At 52.7% G+C, this 15,110-nt stretch overlaps 2 protein-coding genes and 1 non-coding gene across 3 annotated transcripts; 2 read left to right on the top strand and 1 right to left on the bottom strand.

The window, feature by feature from the left end:
• Window positions 1-4,276: 4,276 nt before the first annotated feature.
• Window positions 4,277-5,814, top strand: GLRG_07313 (uncharacterized protein; the record flags this gene model as incomplete). Its single annotated transcript, XM_008097998.1, has 2 exons — window positions 4,277-5,324; window positions 5,393-5,814. 2 exons carry the CDS (start codon window positions 4,277-4,279, stop codon window positions 5,812-5,814), a joined length of 1,470 nt encoding a protein of 489 aa, XP_008096189.1.
• Window positions 5,815-10,521: 4,707 nt separating this feature from the next.
• Window positions 10,522-10,637, top strand: GLRG_12525. The gene has a single exon (XR_001139459.1). It is a non-coding gene; the product is annotated as a 5S ribosomal RNA (ribosomal RNA).
• Window positions 10,638-11,621: 984 nt separating this feature from the next.
• On the bottom strand, window positions 11,622-14,516 carry GLRG_07312 (TBC domain-containing protein; the record flags this gene model as incomplete). The annotated part of the gene is made up of 3 exons (XM_008097997.1): window positions 11,622-11,972; window positions 12,026-13,109; window positions 13,177-14,516. The coding sequence occupies 3 exons, from the start codon at window positions 14,514-14,516 to the stop codon at window positions 11,622-11,624; spliced, it is 2,775 nt and encodes a 924-aa protein (XP_008096188.1).
• Between the last annotated feature and the right edge of the window lie 594 nt (window positions 14,517-15,110).

The following is a 15,110-nucleotide window of genomic DNA, read 5'->3' as shown; positions in this document are numbered from 1 at the left end:
GACCTCGGACACGTGCTCTCAGGCGACTTAATCTCACAAGTCCCTTGAGGTGTTTGGAGGTTTTATCCCTATTACTTTATCATAATCAGGCGGCAGCAGCTTCATGATGTTTAGCTGGCCTGGCGGCGGGAGATCGCTGGATGAATAGTCCGGTATGTAGCGACCATTGCTGAATCGAAGAGTAACGGCTCGCCAACCAGTAGCAGACAACTTGTGATGCCATATAGGTGAATACCGATACAAAGGGCCTAGGAGCATCCACACGCAGGGTCTAGCTCGTGCTGTCAACTCCTCGGATACCTGTAAACGTCGGTGTGTCGGGCTTTACCTGAACGCTGGGCCGGATATCCAAAGCCTTTCTGTCTCAATTCAATGGGAAAAGGATGGAAGCTCACATTCCATGGTTGTGAGCTATCACCTAGGTACCTACCCATTCATAGGTACCTACCTAGGTACGTAGCTCGAAAGGACTGATCGGGGCTTGTGGAGATGGATACGTACCGATGCAACGTGACCAGACATCTCCCGAGCGTCCAGATCCTTCGGACCTGGGCAGCAGTACGTACTCTCTGCATATATTCTCCCTCTCCTTTCTTTGTCCCATCTACGGTTTAACAACTGAGGAAGAAAGCCCTTTCAGAAGCGCACCCCCCTTTGACACTGTCACACCCTCTTCCAGCCTCTGACGACACCATTCACTGTGGCTGGCTGGCCGGCAGTCAACCTGGAAGCCATCCAATTCGATCTCGCGAGCCCATGCCCATCCAGGGCGTTGCTGCTGCAAAGCCCGAGTCTATTTGCAGAGGCCCCGGCACCAATACCTCATTGTTCCTTTGCCCCTCAAGATGTTGATACCACAGCTCATGACCCTCGAAAGGGGAACCAGCTGCGTCAGCCCCTTCTGCATATATTCACGTTCGTCAAATAAATCAAACGCTCGGTACTCCCAACATTGACGTTCTTCAAAGACGCCATCAAGTCCGGCGGCTGTTTGCCATGGTTCGTGGGTAGGTGAAGTGCAAGGACGAGCTATCCTGGTCAACCTCATCCACTCTCCTAATGTTATGGCCACTGGCAAGAACAGATCCAGCTGCTTTCTCGTCTCGTAGGGCGGCTTCCGAATACGGACATAGCGGAACAAGCTACAGAACGAAATGGAAGAGACAGGGGAGGGAGGGAAACCAAAATATCAGAGGGCAAATATCCCTGCGTGGTTTCTTCCGTCCGTTCGGAATTTGTATCTTAGTCGCCCTCACGGCATGAAATTTGAATCAGTCTGTTTCGCTGGGCAGGTCTTGCGTAAGCGATCTCGCCTCCTGGGCTTCCTCAAGCAACCCCTACCCCACCCAGTCACTTCGCAGCCACGTACCGACCGACACTTGCAGTCCAGATGTGGGAGCACTCGCAAGTGCGTGTCTTGCTTCTCGGTATCAACCTGGTCTACCTCACCCGTAGTAGTCTTGCTTCCTCTGCGTCTCACGTTGGTCTGGCCGTCGTCAACTGGTCATCAGAGTCGATCCTGAGCGTCTATACGTACATAATCACTACTGTGTACCCGTATACCTTTACATCTCTGCATTGCCTCGATGTTGCATACTAGGCCGCCCCTGTTGGCTCACAATTTCAGACTACAAGTACATCGAAAGGCACGGCACGCGGATGCACACAAGACTTCTCAACGGCGACACCCCTCAACTATCCACCCACTTTGGGTAGATACCCAGTTGGGCCGAGCTACACGGTACCATGCTTACCTACCGGCAGCGGGCCCGGCGGGTTTCTCTATACATGATCAGACCATAATACTGCAGGCCAAGAAGGAAGCCACGGAGAATTATTGGCGGGTCAGAGTAAGAGATAGCTGTGTACAAGGTAAGCGAGAGGACGCTCCTCGAGCTCGTCTGCTCTTTAGCTCGTACCGCAGCCGGTCTGCGGCTATGCCATCCTCGCGTTGCGCGCAATTGTCTAGAGTAGACGCGTATGTCTGAACCTGGTACAGTCAGCAGACGTATGACACGGAGAACTTGAAGGTTCACCATGGACTTCATGCAGTAGCCCATTTACTGCGTACACTGCTTGTACGCGCAGGCTTCTTCCAATACATTACATCTCGCCCCCAACCTCCGATATCCTGCCGTTTTGCTGCAGCATCCGGTATCAAGCATCTGGCATCAAGACCGCATCCCACCCACCCACACTACGCACTGTACAGGTACATACCACACCCCTTACACTATGTGGCTCATCCCCCGTTCCTTCCATGCATCCATCAGTGTGTCTGCACCGGCACAGCCAGTTGTGGGCTTTCCCATCTCAGCACCAGAAAAGAAAAAGAGGGTCTCATGGCTCGATCCTGACTACCTAGTCTTCCTCGCCACATCTCCCGGAGAGCAACCCCCCTCCCCTGGTTGGGTTTATTTTCACCCTCTCCCCACTCTTGCCGGTTATTTGGACTTTGAAGTGTGAGAACTGGGACTGGACCGGGCCTGCACAAATGATGCGCCACCCCCCCCCTTGTGCTCATCCCTCCATGTGTCATCTCTTCTGATACACGCTGGTTGTAAATGAAATAAACCAGGCTCAGTGCCATTCTCCACCGCAGGAAACGCACCTCACCAGCCCTGTCCTGAACTGTCCGTAAACGGCTGGTCTTGTTCTTGTTCTTGTTCTTCTCCATCTCGTTTGCTCTCATTATCCTCTTTTAGTAGTGGTATTTGTTGTGCAAATGTACCAGTTAGAGTTCGAAGCCGAAGAAGCACTAACTCGGCCTCCACCTCCAGAGGTAGACCCTCGTCAAGGGCATTTGAGTCGGGCCTTGGGTGGTTCGTCTCGTTTCCCGCGTCTCCATCCAGCATCTGCATCCGCACATGCACCCACCTCCTGCCGGGGTACGTTGGGAAAGTGAAATAACGCGAGAAGGATAACGAGAGGGAAATAAAGAGAGAAACATTATGCCGCCCCTCCCAGCATGTACACGCATTCACCACACACATGTATATGCAACACACACCCTCGCCAACCCCTCCTTCCCCGAGTGTGTGGGTTCCTAGAGAACAGAAGCCGTCCGTCCCGTCCCCCAAACCACATTTCACCTACATACTGGTATACACCTCTCAGCACCTGGGCCTCTAGCTCAAGCGCTATGTTAGCACCCCGGGCATCCATCACCACTGATCAAATCTGTTCAGTACTCTCTACTCCCCACACCTGATTCTCTCAAGATTGACGGGTCCAGTACCAAGACCCAAGTCTGACCCTGCCTCGAGCCTTCGGTACAAATCATCTGCATCAGCCTTCATGTACGGAGCCCATTTTCTACGTTGCTAGTCGTGTCTCTGTATTTCGCCGCCTGGGATTCACATATATTGCTGTAGCTGTTCTCTAATCCAATCCCCAGAACTCAAATATGAAGACATCATTAAATACGAAATGGAAGACGCCTCCAGGACTAACGAGGTCAGGCCCGTTTGTACATAGGTAGACTTCATCAGTGTACGCCCCTCCCCGCCCGGTGTCTATCACACAACCACTATCCGTATCTACCCAAGAGCGGGGACGGTGACGAGAACGAAGGGGGGGACGAAGACGAAGCGCCATAATAACGGTTAGACTCGCTTTCCTTGCCTGACTTTGCTCTGCCCCGTCCTGTCCTGGTCTTGCTTCACGTCTTTCCGTACACCGTCGGCGCTACTAGTAGTATTCCTTGCAAGCTGCCGTGCCTTACTAGTCCTAGCTGGGTACGGAGTTACCTCTGCTTTCTCCCTCTAGGACCTGGGTCTGAGTCTAGATCTGGGTCTTTGGGCCTCTCTTCATCTTTATCTGGGTCCTGCGGGATACGTACCTTCATGGTTCGAATGTACTGCGTATCCCCCCGTCACTTTCCCTTTCCAAAGCCGGTCGCCCTCTCCAGCTTTGCGCCTGGAAGAAAGAAAAAAAAGGTTATTTCCACCACCCGCACCCCCAATACTCACCTCCAATTGTTCCTTCCTCCTTACCTACCTACTTCACCTTTTCGTCTTGGGTCCTCTCTTCAACCCTTTTTTCAGCCATCTTGCTTCCAAGCACCGTCTTGTCTGGCCAGCCAGCATATCTTTTCTCTATTTTACTTCTTGACCTTCCTTCAGCTTCCCTTTGACTTTTCCCCCCTTCATTATTCTCATTGAATTGACACGACCTCCTCAGGCTGTTAACAACGCTGAACACTTTACATCGGCCACCAATGTTGCCTGATTTCATTCTCAACAACTCTTAGACTATCTGGAGCACATGAGTATACATGACCATGCTCACAGTCAAGCAGCCAACACACTACGGCTACAAGTCCGTCCATGACCTACCCACTCCGCCCTCGACATCCCGACCCTCGCCTCCCTTGGCCTACCAAGACCACCCCTCACACAAGCTGCTGCCATCCATTCCCCGAAGTAACAGTCCACCTGGCCAGCCCATGTCGGCACACCATCGTGGCCTGCCTCCGCCGGCGGCCATGACCCTGCCTCAGCCGTCTCACTCGAGCTCTGCTCCTCCCCCGCCGCCGCCGCCGCCTACGTCCCAATCCATCGGGCAAGCTCCGTCCACTTACAGTCACGGCATGGGCCAGCTACCTGGACCACCGCCGCAGTGGCACGGAGCCGAGGAGTCTATGAGGAGTTGGCTGGCGGCCAAGGCCGAGGAAGAGCGCCGAAGACAGGAGGAAGAGAAGACTAGGCAGGAGTCTCTGCGTCTGGAGCAGCGACGGATAGAGGCAGACATGCTGCGGACCTCTTTGAACGGCGGCATCCCTCCGCCCATCGTCCCGCTCGTATTCGCTGGGATGGGTGGCGGCGTTCCTCCGGCAGCTCTGGAGTGGGCGCAGCAGTTTCTCGCCCAGCAGAGTCAGCAGCCACAACACCCTCAGTTGTTGCCATCTCAGGGTCCTCTGTCACCAGATCACCGGCGCGATTCTCACTCCCAGTCCTACGGCCAGTATTCCGGTGTGCCCTCGACACCAAGCTCAGTCCCGGGCCCTCACAGTTTCGCCGGGTACCCAGGCTCTCCCCAGCGCGGTCGAGCAACAACGTTGTCCTCGACGAGCTCAGTATCCCGACCCCACGTATCTAGCAACTTGCCTAACCTTAACACAAACGTGCCGCATTCTGGTCCGTCAGGTTCATCAACATTGCAGAACCACCAGCAGCAGCAGCAGCAGCAGCAGCAGCATCCTGTGGTGCAGCCGGCGCAGAGCCAACAGGAGGCCCAGCCGAGTCCTTCAATTTACTTTCATCATTGGCACCCGCCAACATCCCAAGCCGGAGGTGGCTCAACCCAGCCTGCGACCCCCTCCGGTGCGTCCAGCAAGACCAAAAGAAAGCGAGAGTCGCTTTAGGCTAACCTTGGCTGGTGTGGCCTTTAGGAGAGTCTCCTAGGAACAAGCGCAAGGCCACTGGCCTGCAGCAAGCCCCTCCGCATCCAAGTCAACAACGCCTGAGGTCGCCTCCCTTTCACGGTGGATCAACTTTGGGAACCCCCCCGCTGGGACGTAGAAGGGGGCACTCGAGACAACACAGCGATGTTTCATCCTACCGGCCGACTGAACGAGGCCGGGGGGAGAGCTTTGGGATGCCTCGAGGCATGTCTCAACAGATTACTAGCTTCGGCACGGGTGACGAACACAACGAGTCGGCAGCTGGTCAGCAACAGCAAGCAAAAAGTGTTGGCGGTCACTCGGTATCCTCATTGTTATCGGAAGAACCATCGCCCGCGGCTCAATATGGTTCAGCCCCGTCGGATGCGTACCAAGAACAAGGCGAGGAGCGACGACGGTCTCCATTGTAAGGGACCAGGGCAACACTGATTGACGTTTGGCTTAAGCCACTTTTACGCTTTATTTCAGCCATACCATCTTGGCGAACTTTCGCGAAACGAGATGCATGAGTATGACATTTTCTGACCTTTTCGCTTCTTCCGGCCAGATGCAGCCGTCCAATTCTTTTTCTTCGCGCAACAAACCTTGACCTCCCGCATTTGAGATTACGGGAGAGGTAAACGGGATTGACGATCTGGCTGCTTTGTCAGTCACTTTGAAAACACAGAGGCAGAGATAGCCCCGGATCACTTCCAGTTGATGCTATTTTAGAACATCTGGAACTGGAGCAGCGCATTCTTACTTTTTTTTCAAAAGGCAAGCCCGGTTCACGGCTTTTTTTTTTTCGATTCTTTTAAGGCGGGCAGGAACAGTCCTAGCCGACAAACTTCGGGTTATATCATGGATTTTTTTTTTCTCTTCTTTCAACGCCTAGTGTATCGATGTGTGCACTTTCAACACATCATGTTTGGATGTGTCCACAACTTTTGAAGGCGGTAAATCATTAGCGGCCAACCAAAACGCCACCTGCAAGATGAGGCTCACATGGGGTTTGATGAGACTATTGAGACTTAGGTTGGAGTAGGTTTTCTTGATTTGAACAAGTTATTAGCATGTGTTGGGAGGAGTGGTCGGATAGTTGCGCAATATCTTCACTCTTGTTGGTTCTTGGAAGCCTAGCGCCGGCTTCTCTTGGGCAATCTTACATTATCATGATACCCTGCAGAAAACATCCATATACACATAAAAACACACCGATCAAGAAAAGACGAGATCCTTTTTTTCCTTCTTTTTCTTCTTTTCTTTTTTAACTGTTTTTCGGCAGGACAGACACGTTTCAGCCCCTTGAAGATTGACTGATGCCTTATCTCGCTTGTTTGATTATCGCGGGCTGAGAGAGGGGCTGCTGGGAAGGGACCCAGTAACTTGGCTAATTAACCAACGCGGAGTCCCCCTTCTTCTTCTTCTGTCCTTGTGCTGGCCTCCTTCCAGAAGCGGCAGAGCAAGCAAGAAAGCAAGTCGCCCACCTTGTCGAATTCGTGCTCACTTTGAGGCAGGGTCTGACCGATTCGGCCAACAGCGAGGGCGTAAGTGAGAAGGGGCGACAGTACAGAGTTATAACGGGGCCGGGTTAAGCCTGGACGGGAGGGAGATTAGCATGCCCTTCTCGGTGATAGGCCATGGTAGAGGAGAGAGAAACAGAGATATCTTTTCTTTTTCGCATGTCGTCGTCTTCGCTGTGGAGTCTCTCTCTGTCTCCCTCAACCTCCCTCCTCCATTGGCCCGTCCGCCCGCCATTCCAGGCGCCGGACCCTAACGTTACGTCCCGCGGTATAATGACTTTGCCCTACCAAGTTGATGGCCCCAATATGGCCAATACAGAAGAAGAGATTGGTTGTCAGATTATATGGTTGGTTGGGCAAAGAGAGGGCACCGGCCGTCTCGAGGACAGTGCGTTTGGTCCTGTTCAACGTGGACTTTGACTACAGTCAACGTGAGATTTCACGCCATCAAGGGACACGAGAGTCTGCGTTTTCCCGGTATGCATCTTATCTCTCAGCGAGGCGAGAAAGCCAATGCCAGGAGTACCAGCCGCCCGTCTGACTTGCCTGCATGTCGGATAGCGCATGCAGAAACAGGGAGGATTCGAGGAAGAAGCAAAACCAGCATGTGGTTCGATTCAACCCGAGACGGTAGCAACTCGACTTTCTTTTTTCCCTTGTCCCTTATGCCCATTCGGGCAGTCGCACAAACGAATCGCTTACCTATGTGCCTAAGGCGGTACTTGGGACTGACTCTGAGGCAAGTTTGACTGGCTAACTACCCTATCTACCCCTTGAAAAGAAGAACTCGGACATGATCAGAGTCGCCATCCATCAGGAAGGGTACCAACCTATGCGAGAACTCCGCCGTCACGACAGTGGAGTGTAACTCCCCGTGCACCACGGCCCGTCTCGCCTCGGACCTTTTTGCTATTATTTTGATTGCTTGGAACAGTGTGATTGGGTTTGTTTACGTGGTTGTGTAGGACAAATAGAAGGAAGGAAGCAGGCCGTCTATGCAAAAGCTGTCGCGGTTGCATAACTGAGGGATAAACGAGATGATGGGATGACTGTCTGTTTTAAAACGTCATCTGTGGTACCAATGATCCAATCAGAACTTGAATGTTGGCACTCGCAGCAGACGTCGGGTTCTAATTCTCAGGGCCTCGCACACATAGGGCTGGCACGGCATCCTAAGTGCCGGTAGTGAAGCCGGTGGTGCAAGGAGATTGGGGTGTGTGTGAAGGGTGGGCATAGATATATGCGTGGATAGTCATGGGGACGTGTGGATGGACGCAGGAAGGTGCTCAGACCGAGAATGAGAACGTGTGCGAGATGGAGGAACCAATGATACATGTCGAGCTGTTTTTCAACCGACCTGGAGTGAAGGGGGAGAAGTCGCTTAAGTTGTAACCATCAAACGAGCCAAGTCTGCCACCGATACGTACCGCAGCCATCTGCGACTCCTGCTGGCGGTGCGCTTGTGGCGTCTCTCCCAGTGGCGCTTAGGGCTGGCTGGATCTGACGGCGTGTGCAATAGAAGCCTCCCCGTCATGGTGTTGTCCTGATGTGGGCTTTGGAGGCTGTTGTTGCTTATCCTGAGTCTAACGGCTTTCCTAACTGAACTGCTTATCGCTCCAGCTGGATTTCATGATAACTGGAATCGAAGGATCGCGATCAAACAACCAACTCTCTATGGCTTCAGGGCTAACCATATGCGAATTAATTTGGGCCGAACTGTCTGAAACCTCGACCTTTTATTCTTACGCCTGCTGCTTGCTGTCTCATACCATGGCCGCTGTATGTCGAAACGGTACTAGGTTTGCGAGTACGTTGGCGAGCTGGTTTCGATATGACCCAGACCAGGGCCATGCCAGGAGGTCAACAGTGGCTTTTGAAGCTCTCTCATCGTACTTTTGCAAGGTGTAACGTCGGTGTGCCCGAGCAGGGCTCTGTGGACGACAGCAGTCGTGAAGGCGGCGTGAATGACCATTGACTTCGGCCACAGAGCTCGAGATCGGCTTCCGTTATGCTTCAAAGTACCCAGGCATCGCGGGCTTCTATCAGAAGCGTCTAATGTTGGCGAGACGGGTTCAATAGTCATTGCTTTGGAACGTTGCTCGGTGCAAAAGATTCATTCCGGCATGGCAATAAACTTCTCGGCAGCGTATCAGAATCTGGATTCCGAGAGGAGGTCGGGCTTTTCGTTCATTTCTCTTGATTATCGACATAGGGACGGCAGACTTGGAGAACATGCCAATCCAGCCTTATCGCACGTCTCGAAGATGTAGCATCAATTTTCCATCTTCCAACACGGGTGGAGATATCGCACACAACCGTTACCACTGCTCGACTCTATACGAGGAATGGTCGTCTACACCCGACCAGGGCTTAACCTGTTCATACCGCGTCCTTTTTCAGAAGCTTCACTCGCCAGCCTGTCTCGACACAACATTCCGTGTCGATATGTAGGCCCAGGCCCTTTGCTGTGTCGCAAGAAATGTCCATACATTAAGGAAATGTCTCAACTCTTGTAGAAGAACCCTCGTAGGTTGTTGCTATGGAAGAATCCACCACTATATCCGGCTTTTCCCTCAGCTTGGGGCGAAATATGGCTCATTGGGCGCAAATAATTTGGATGAATGTACTTAGAATTGACAATGATAACTCGCGATGCATCGGTCCTCCTATCGCTTTTAACAGGAACATCTCCAATATTTCGATGTTTCATTAACAGGAAGGACACGGGAAGCGTTGTTGGCCGTTGAGTTCTGGGTCTGTTACAATGGCCCCTATCTACACGTCCACCTTCGAACTGGAGCATCAATCCTCAGGCTGTACAGCTGGGTTTGCATTCATCTCCTTTCGTTTCATTGGTTAAATAGGCGCAATACTAATTGGCCGAAAGTTGACGATAGACAAGAAACCGAATGAACTGACTACGACCATCAAAATTATGTCACCTACGCTGTGTCATATAGTAGGCCGCGAACCATATAGTGACACTTCATAGTCACAATATCATACGCCTTCACAAATGAGGAGTTGGCGTCGGTGTATTTATCTACGAAACATGCACAAGCCAGTGAGAGCTAGGAGTATGGCAGTACAAAGAGGCCATCGACCACAGCCATTTGACGACCTCGCCTGTCTGAAAGCACCATACATCATACATCCATCCATATGGACCCTGAGGCGTTCCAGGTGGGCGCGCCCGCCCCCAGGAGAGTAACGGGAATAGCTCAGAGAATCGGCCACCCGTTTCGAAGACATGGAACCGTGGACAAACAATGAAGCCGAGTCGGCCACGACTTGCGTCGTAAACTAGACGAATATCATAAACCAGGTACCAGTTATCTCCGAAAGAAAACCGTTACTGGAACTCACGGGCGGCTAAGGCAATCTCCATCTGAATGGCCGAATGGGAAACGAATTTATAAGGAATTAGGGAACAGAAATTAAGATTTCAGGTGGGTCCATCGGCTTGTAGGGAAAGCATTCATATTTGAACGTGTGGCCCCGCGAGCGATTGAAGACAACCTTGACTCGAGAAGGCCGTCGTATTGCATTTCTCATTCGGGTTCTCTATTGTGAATCTAGCTACATTAATGGAAACAACGTATTTCATCAGCACATACGACCATACCCACTGGAAAACTCGGGATCCCGTCCGCTCTCCCATAGATAAGCCAGTGAGGGCCGGATTAGTAGTTGGGTCGGTGACGACCAGCGAATACCTGGTGTTGTATGTATCACTCATTTTTGCTCAAAATCAAATAAAGCCTACTTACTTACTCATTTAGTCTTAATCAGCGATGCTACGCTACCTACTACTAAGAATTGAGAATACAGTGTTTCTTTCCTACAGGCGTTGATGCCAGACTCTTTGAAGTATTAAAACGATTTGCCTTTCTTCTAGCTATTTCCTAAAGCTGTTATTTGTGATATATATATACGTCTGCGATAGAACTAATGTAGATTGCCCTGAGACCATCGAGTTTATATCGGAGGTTCCAACTTGTGCAAGCCCCAGCCGACTATCCATTCCCAGAGCCAAGCAATTCTCAGCTTCCACCATCGAAATCACAAGCCCATTACCCACTAGTATTTACAAACGGCATCCTCTCGTACTCGAGGTCCAAGGAAAAGGTTTCAATATGCGGAGTTAATGACCGCAGTCTGCCTTGTTCGACAGGCCACTACGCCAGTCTCCATAAACCTGCCTTGTCAGACTTGCTGCGCCAGGGACACTGCTAGCTCGCAAATAATTCATTGTTTGGTCGGATATGATCGTCCTAAATGCCAACTCGCCGCACGGAAGATACGATGAAGTTCGGCAGCAAATGTGCTTCAAAAATACATTATACATTGGCATCCATGCTCTAGATAAACGCTCCCTCCCAGGCTACCCTCATCGCAGCAAGGGTATAAGAAAAGTCGTGTTATGGGCTAATTCCACTTCAGTCGCTGTACGTCAACAGAACCCACAGACCACAGCCCATCAGTATGCCGGTCGTGTCAAGATGGTACAAAAGAAACTCTCGAGGGGGGGATCGGGAAGAACCAAAGCTGCACTCAACCCTAGGGTATTGGTCGACGATGTCCGTCAAGATTCAACGTGACCAACTCCATCAACGCCTTGCACTCATATCCATAAACGGGGAATCATCAACAAACAAATGAAACTGCAAGAACAGTGCGATCGCCATTTAGGCAGACTCGGGAAGCAAGACCCTCTAAAACCTCTTCTTCTGTCGGGACTTCCACTCTGCCCGCGCCACCTTCATCAATATGTTCTCATCTTTAACCGGGATCCAGGATGTCAACGCCTTCATGGCATTCTCAAAGTCCGAGTCGAGAAGGACTTCGCGCAGCGCGTGTATTAGAGCTGCACTGGTGGCATGCAAGATGTCGATGCCGCTCATGGAGGTCAGAGAATCGGGCACCTTGGGAGAGTCCGAGGGGTTCTCCCCAAGCAGTAGAAAGACGTCCCAGACGCGGAGCTGGGCGGCGAAGGGAATGGATAGGTTGAAAAGCGTCAGGTACCACCGCGTGCCATAGGCCGTGGGGTCGATACAAAGCTCGTTCTGGGGAAGGATCAGTATGTCATCAAGGGCTGAAAGGAACGATTATGCCTTACCAACTTCTTCGCAACGTCCTTGCCGTCCAGCCACTTAGTCTGCAGGTCGTTCAAAGCCGTCATCAGTCCATCAAAGCCGGGGCTGTAAAGCTTCTCAAGCCCTCGCAACTGCCACATGCGGACGAGCATTACAAAACATTTCTCCTCGTCAAAGTAGCAGAGGAGCGTCGCGGCCAAAGAAGCCATGCCCTGAACGTAGCCGGTGGTCGGAAAGTAGAGCGACAGCGCATGTAAAACCCGAAACAGCAAACGCTGGCCGCCCTTGTAGCGCTTGCGGAACATGACGTGTCTGCTGATGGTGCGAGGAACATCGAGGTCAATCTGCACATCGTCTGGCGATCCCCTGCCCTGGAGGCGATGGAAGTCGGTAATGATGGAGTCTTCGGATGGTGAGTTCTTTTGGGTCCTGGCGTGGGTTACCATGAATGAGTACCAAGCGGAAGCTCGCCACCGGTCGGGAATGCCCTTCCACGTCCTCTCAATGAGCTTCTGATTCTTGACGTCAAACTCAAACTCCATGCCTTCGCCATCGGTTCCCTCTTTGACAACCTTGGCCATCTTCCGCCACTTCTCGGTCCTCTCCCATTCCTTCTTCTTGATGGCTTCGGATATCTTTTCAACCATCTCTTCGTCTTCCAACGACAATGCAAGCATGCCTCCAGCGACGTTCCGCCAGCGTCGATCCTGGTTGTGAGGAAGCATGTTTCCCGCATGCCTGACCGCTGATCGGGCTGATCGACGGGATGTGACGGATGCGTTGGAGTTCTGCGTGTAGAGGGATCGGGAGGACATTTTCTTACTCGGTCCCCTCGAGGGTAGCCCCAGCCCGAACATGTCTCGTTTTGAATGGCCATTCCTTTTCCTGGCAACATGCTGTGACGATCTGGACCCCGCAAGAGTGTCGCCTCTTGATTCGGCCTTGCGTGGGCTAATGAAGCCGTACCGATCGACCTCCTGTCCTTCGAGATCCTCCCAATCTTCAAGACCGCCCGCCACCTCGTGCACGCTGCGACTTTCGGGCCTTTGGAAATAGGAACTTCCAGATCTTGGAGTATCCCATGCATGATGTTGGAGCTCGGCGACGCTGTAGACGAGATATGGATTAGCACACTGGCCGTGAGACTGGATTGGGAAAAAAACGGAAACCATACGGATCGTTCTCAGACTCCCCCGTCAGACGTACAGCGGTTGCATCGAGATGCTCACCAACATCCGACGGCCTGCCTCCGTCTTCCCATTTGAGGCCTTCGCCGGATTCATAGAGCGATCTCACCTTTCGAGATTCCATCTCCACGTCCGCAGACAAGACGCGAATGCTAGGGGTTGTCATGGTGACTTGGGACACCGACTGTGCGGTCGTCTCCGCAATCGTCTCTGGGGTCCTCACTTCGGTCGTGATCGTCTCAGATACGCTCATGTCGTCGGCGCTGGGCTCGATGGCGCTGGGGACAGGACTCTCAGGTTCCTCGTATTGAATGTGGAGGATTGGGGCGAATGCTGCAGGAGCGAGCGCAGGCGTGCGGGCCCTTGCCGTTTGCAAACCGTCTTGCATTGTTCCGTCGGTGGTTTGTGCGGGGAACACGCGGCGACCACCAAACATGAGACTGCCTCGATTAGAGAAATCCAAGGTCGTCAGGAAATCGTCATCGAGGAGGCTGTCGGTAGGGATGGGGATTGAAATGGGGGAGAAGCCGAAGGCATCCTTGCTCAGGAGGCCATGGTTGTCGGGGATATTAACAGGGGAGAGATTAGGCGAGCTCTGGGAGCTTGTAAGAGAGCCCTGTCGCTGGGGGGTTATTGGTGGCGGTGGGGGTGACAGGCCAATTAACCTTTCGTTCCACAACTCGACGGATGAATCGACCGAGTATGAGCTGCTTGTAGACGCCTTTCTCTCAGTGAGTACGAGCTGCGCGAAATGATATTGATCCATGGTAGCGGCCTGTTTGTCGGTTGGAGACGTGCATCTACCGGATTGTTGTTTGCTTACGGCCAACTCAGCAGTGGATTGGACAGAATCAATATCGCAGACGGAAGGTGCCACAGGCTCTTCCAGTGACTTAGCAGCCACAATGTTGGTGCCCAGGACGGCGATCTTATCGTATACGCGCGCTTCTTCCCCGCAGTCTTCCTCAGCAATGGTGGCCGAGGACGACGTAGTCGGTGCAAGTCCGGAATCCCTCTTCCAGTCGTTGGCCGTCGTGTTGCGAGCAGTTACGCGAAGGCGGAATGCAGGGTGTTGACTGATGGCGGGAGGAGGAGCCACAACAACAGGACTGTAGGGCGATATCGAGAGTGAAGAAGATGTAGAAGTGGAAGTGCGACCCGTTGAGATGGAAAGGGGTTTCGGGGGGGCTCGCGTAAGAATAGGAATAGGAGGCTCTGCCTGGACCGTCTTTTCATAGCGAAGGGCGATGAAGCTAGTATCGTCCTTGAAGGGCACGAGCGTGGGCCGGGACTTCAAGCGCATACTGGCGATTTTTTGGGGCGCCATGGCGCGGCGTTCAGGTGCTCCGACCCGTGCGGGAGGAAGACCAATAACTGCCAAAGCTTAGGTCGATCCGACCGTGCTTGGGGGTGCCACTGGTCCCAATGGTGTCAGCGCGATGAGAGTTCAGACTGCTCTGCGATGGGTGACACGCTGGCGGGAACACAACAAGTCCAAAGATGGACTGGACGGGCGGCCAGGCCGAGTGGCTCACCGTCGTGAGCGCCGAGGGTGGTGAGCCTCGGATTCAGGTGCGCCAATCTCAGGGTCTGGGGGCAAGTTAGACAGGCGCTAGACCGATGAACAGCCAAGGTGAAGACCCTGGAGGAAAGGAACGGCGATTCGGAAAGCGATCCGAGAAGATTAGGAAGCCAGGCTAGGCAGGGTAAAGTAGGTTTGTGATATTAATGTGCGTTGGTGCGTGAGATTTGTACAAGTGAAGGTGGTTCAGGCGAGAAGGGCGCGGTAGTGATATAAGCGTTTGACTGCGTGAGGGAGACAAGCAGAGTAGGATAAGAATGACGGGAGAATTGGGAGGCCGAGGAGAGAGAAAGTGGGATGAATATGCTGCCTGCCTCAGCAGGGGTGGAAGAGGAGAGA

The sequence above is a fragment of the Colletotrichum graminicola genome (assembly GCF_000149035.1).
Source record: "Colletotrichum graminicola M1.001 genomic scaffold supercont1.30, whole genome shotgun sequence".
In the NCBI taxonomy this organism is placed as follows: domain Eukaryota; kingdom Fungi; phylum Ascomycota; class Sordariomycetes; order Glomerellales; family Glomerellaceae; genus Colletotrichum; species Colletotrichum graminicola.
This window is presented reverse-complemented; position numbering and strand designations above follow the sequence as displayed.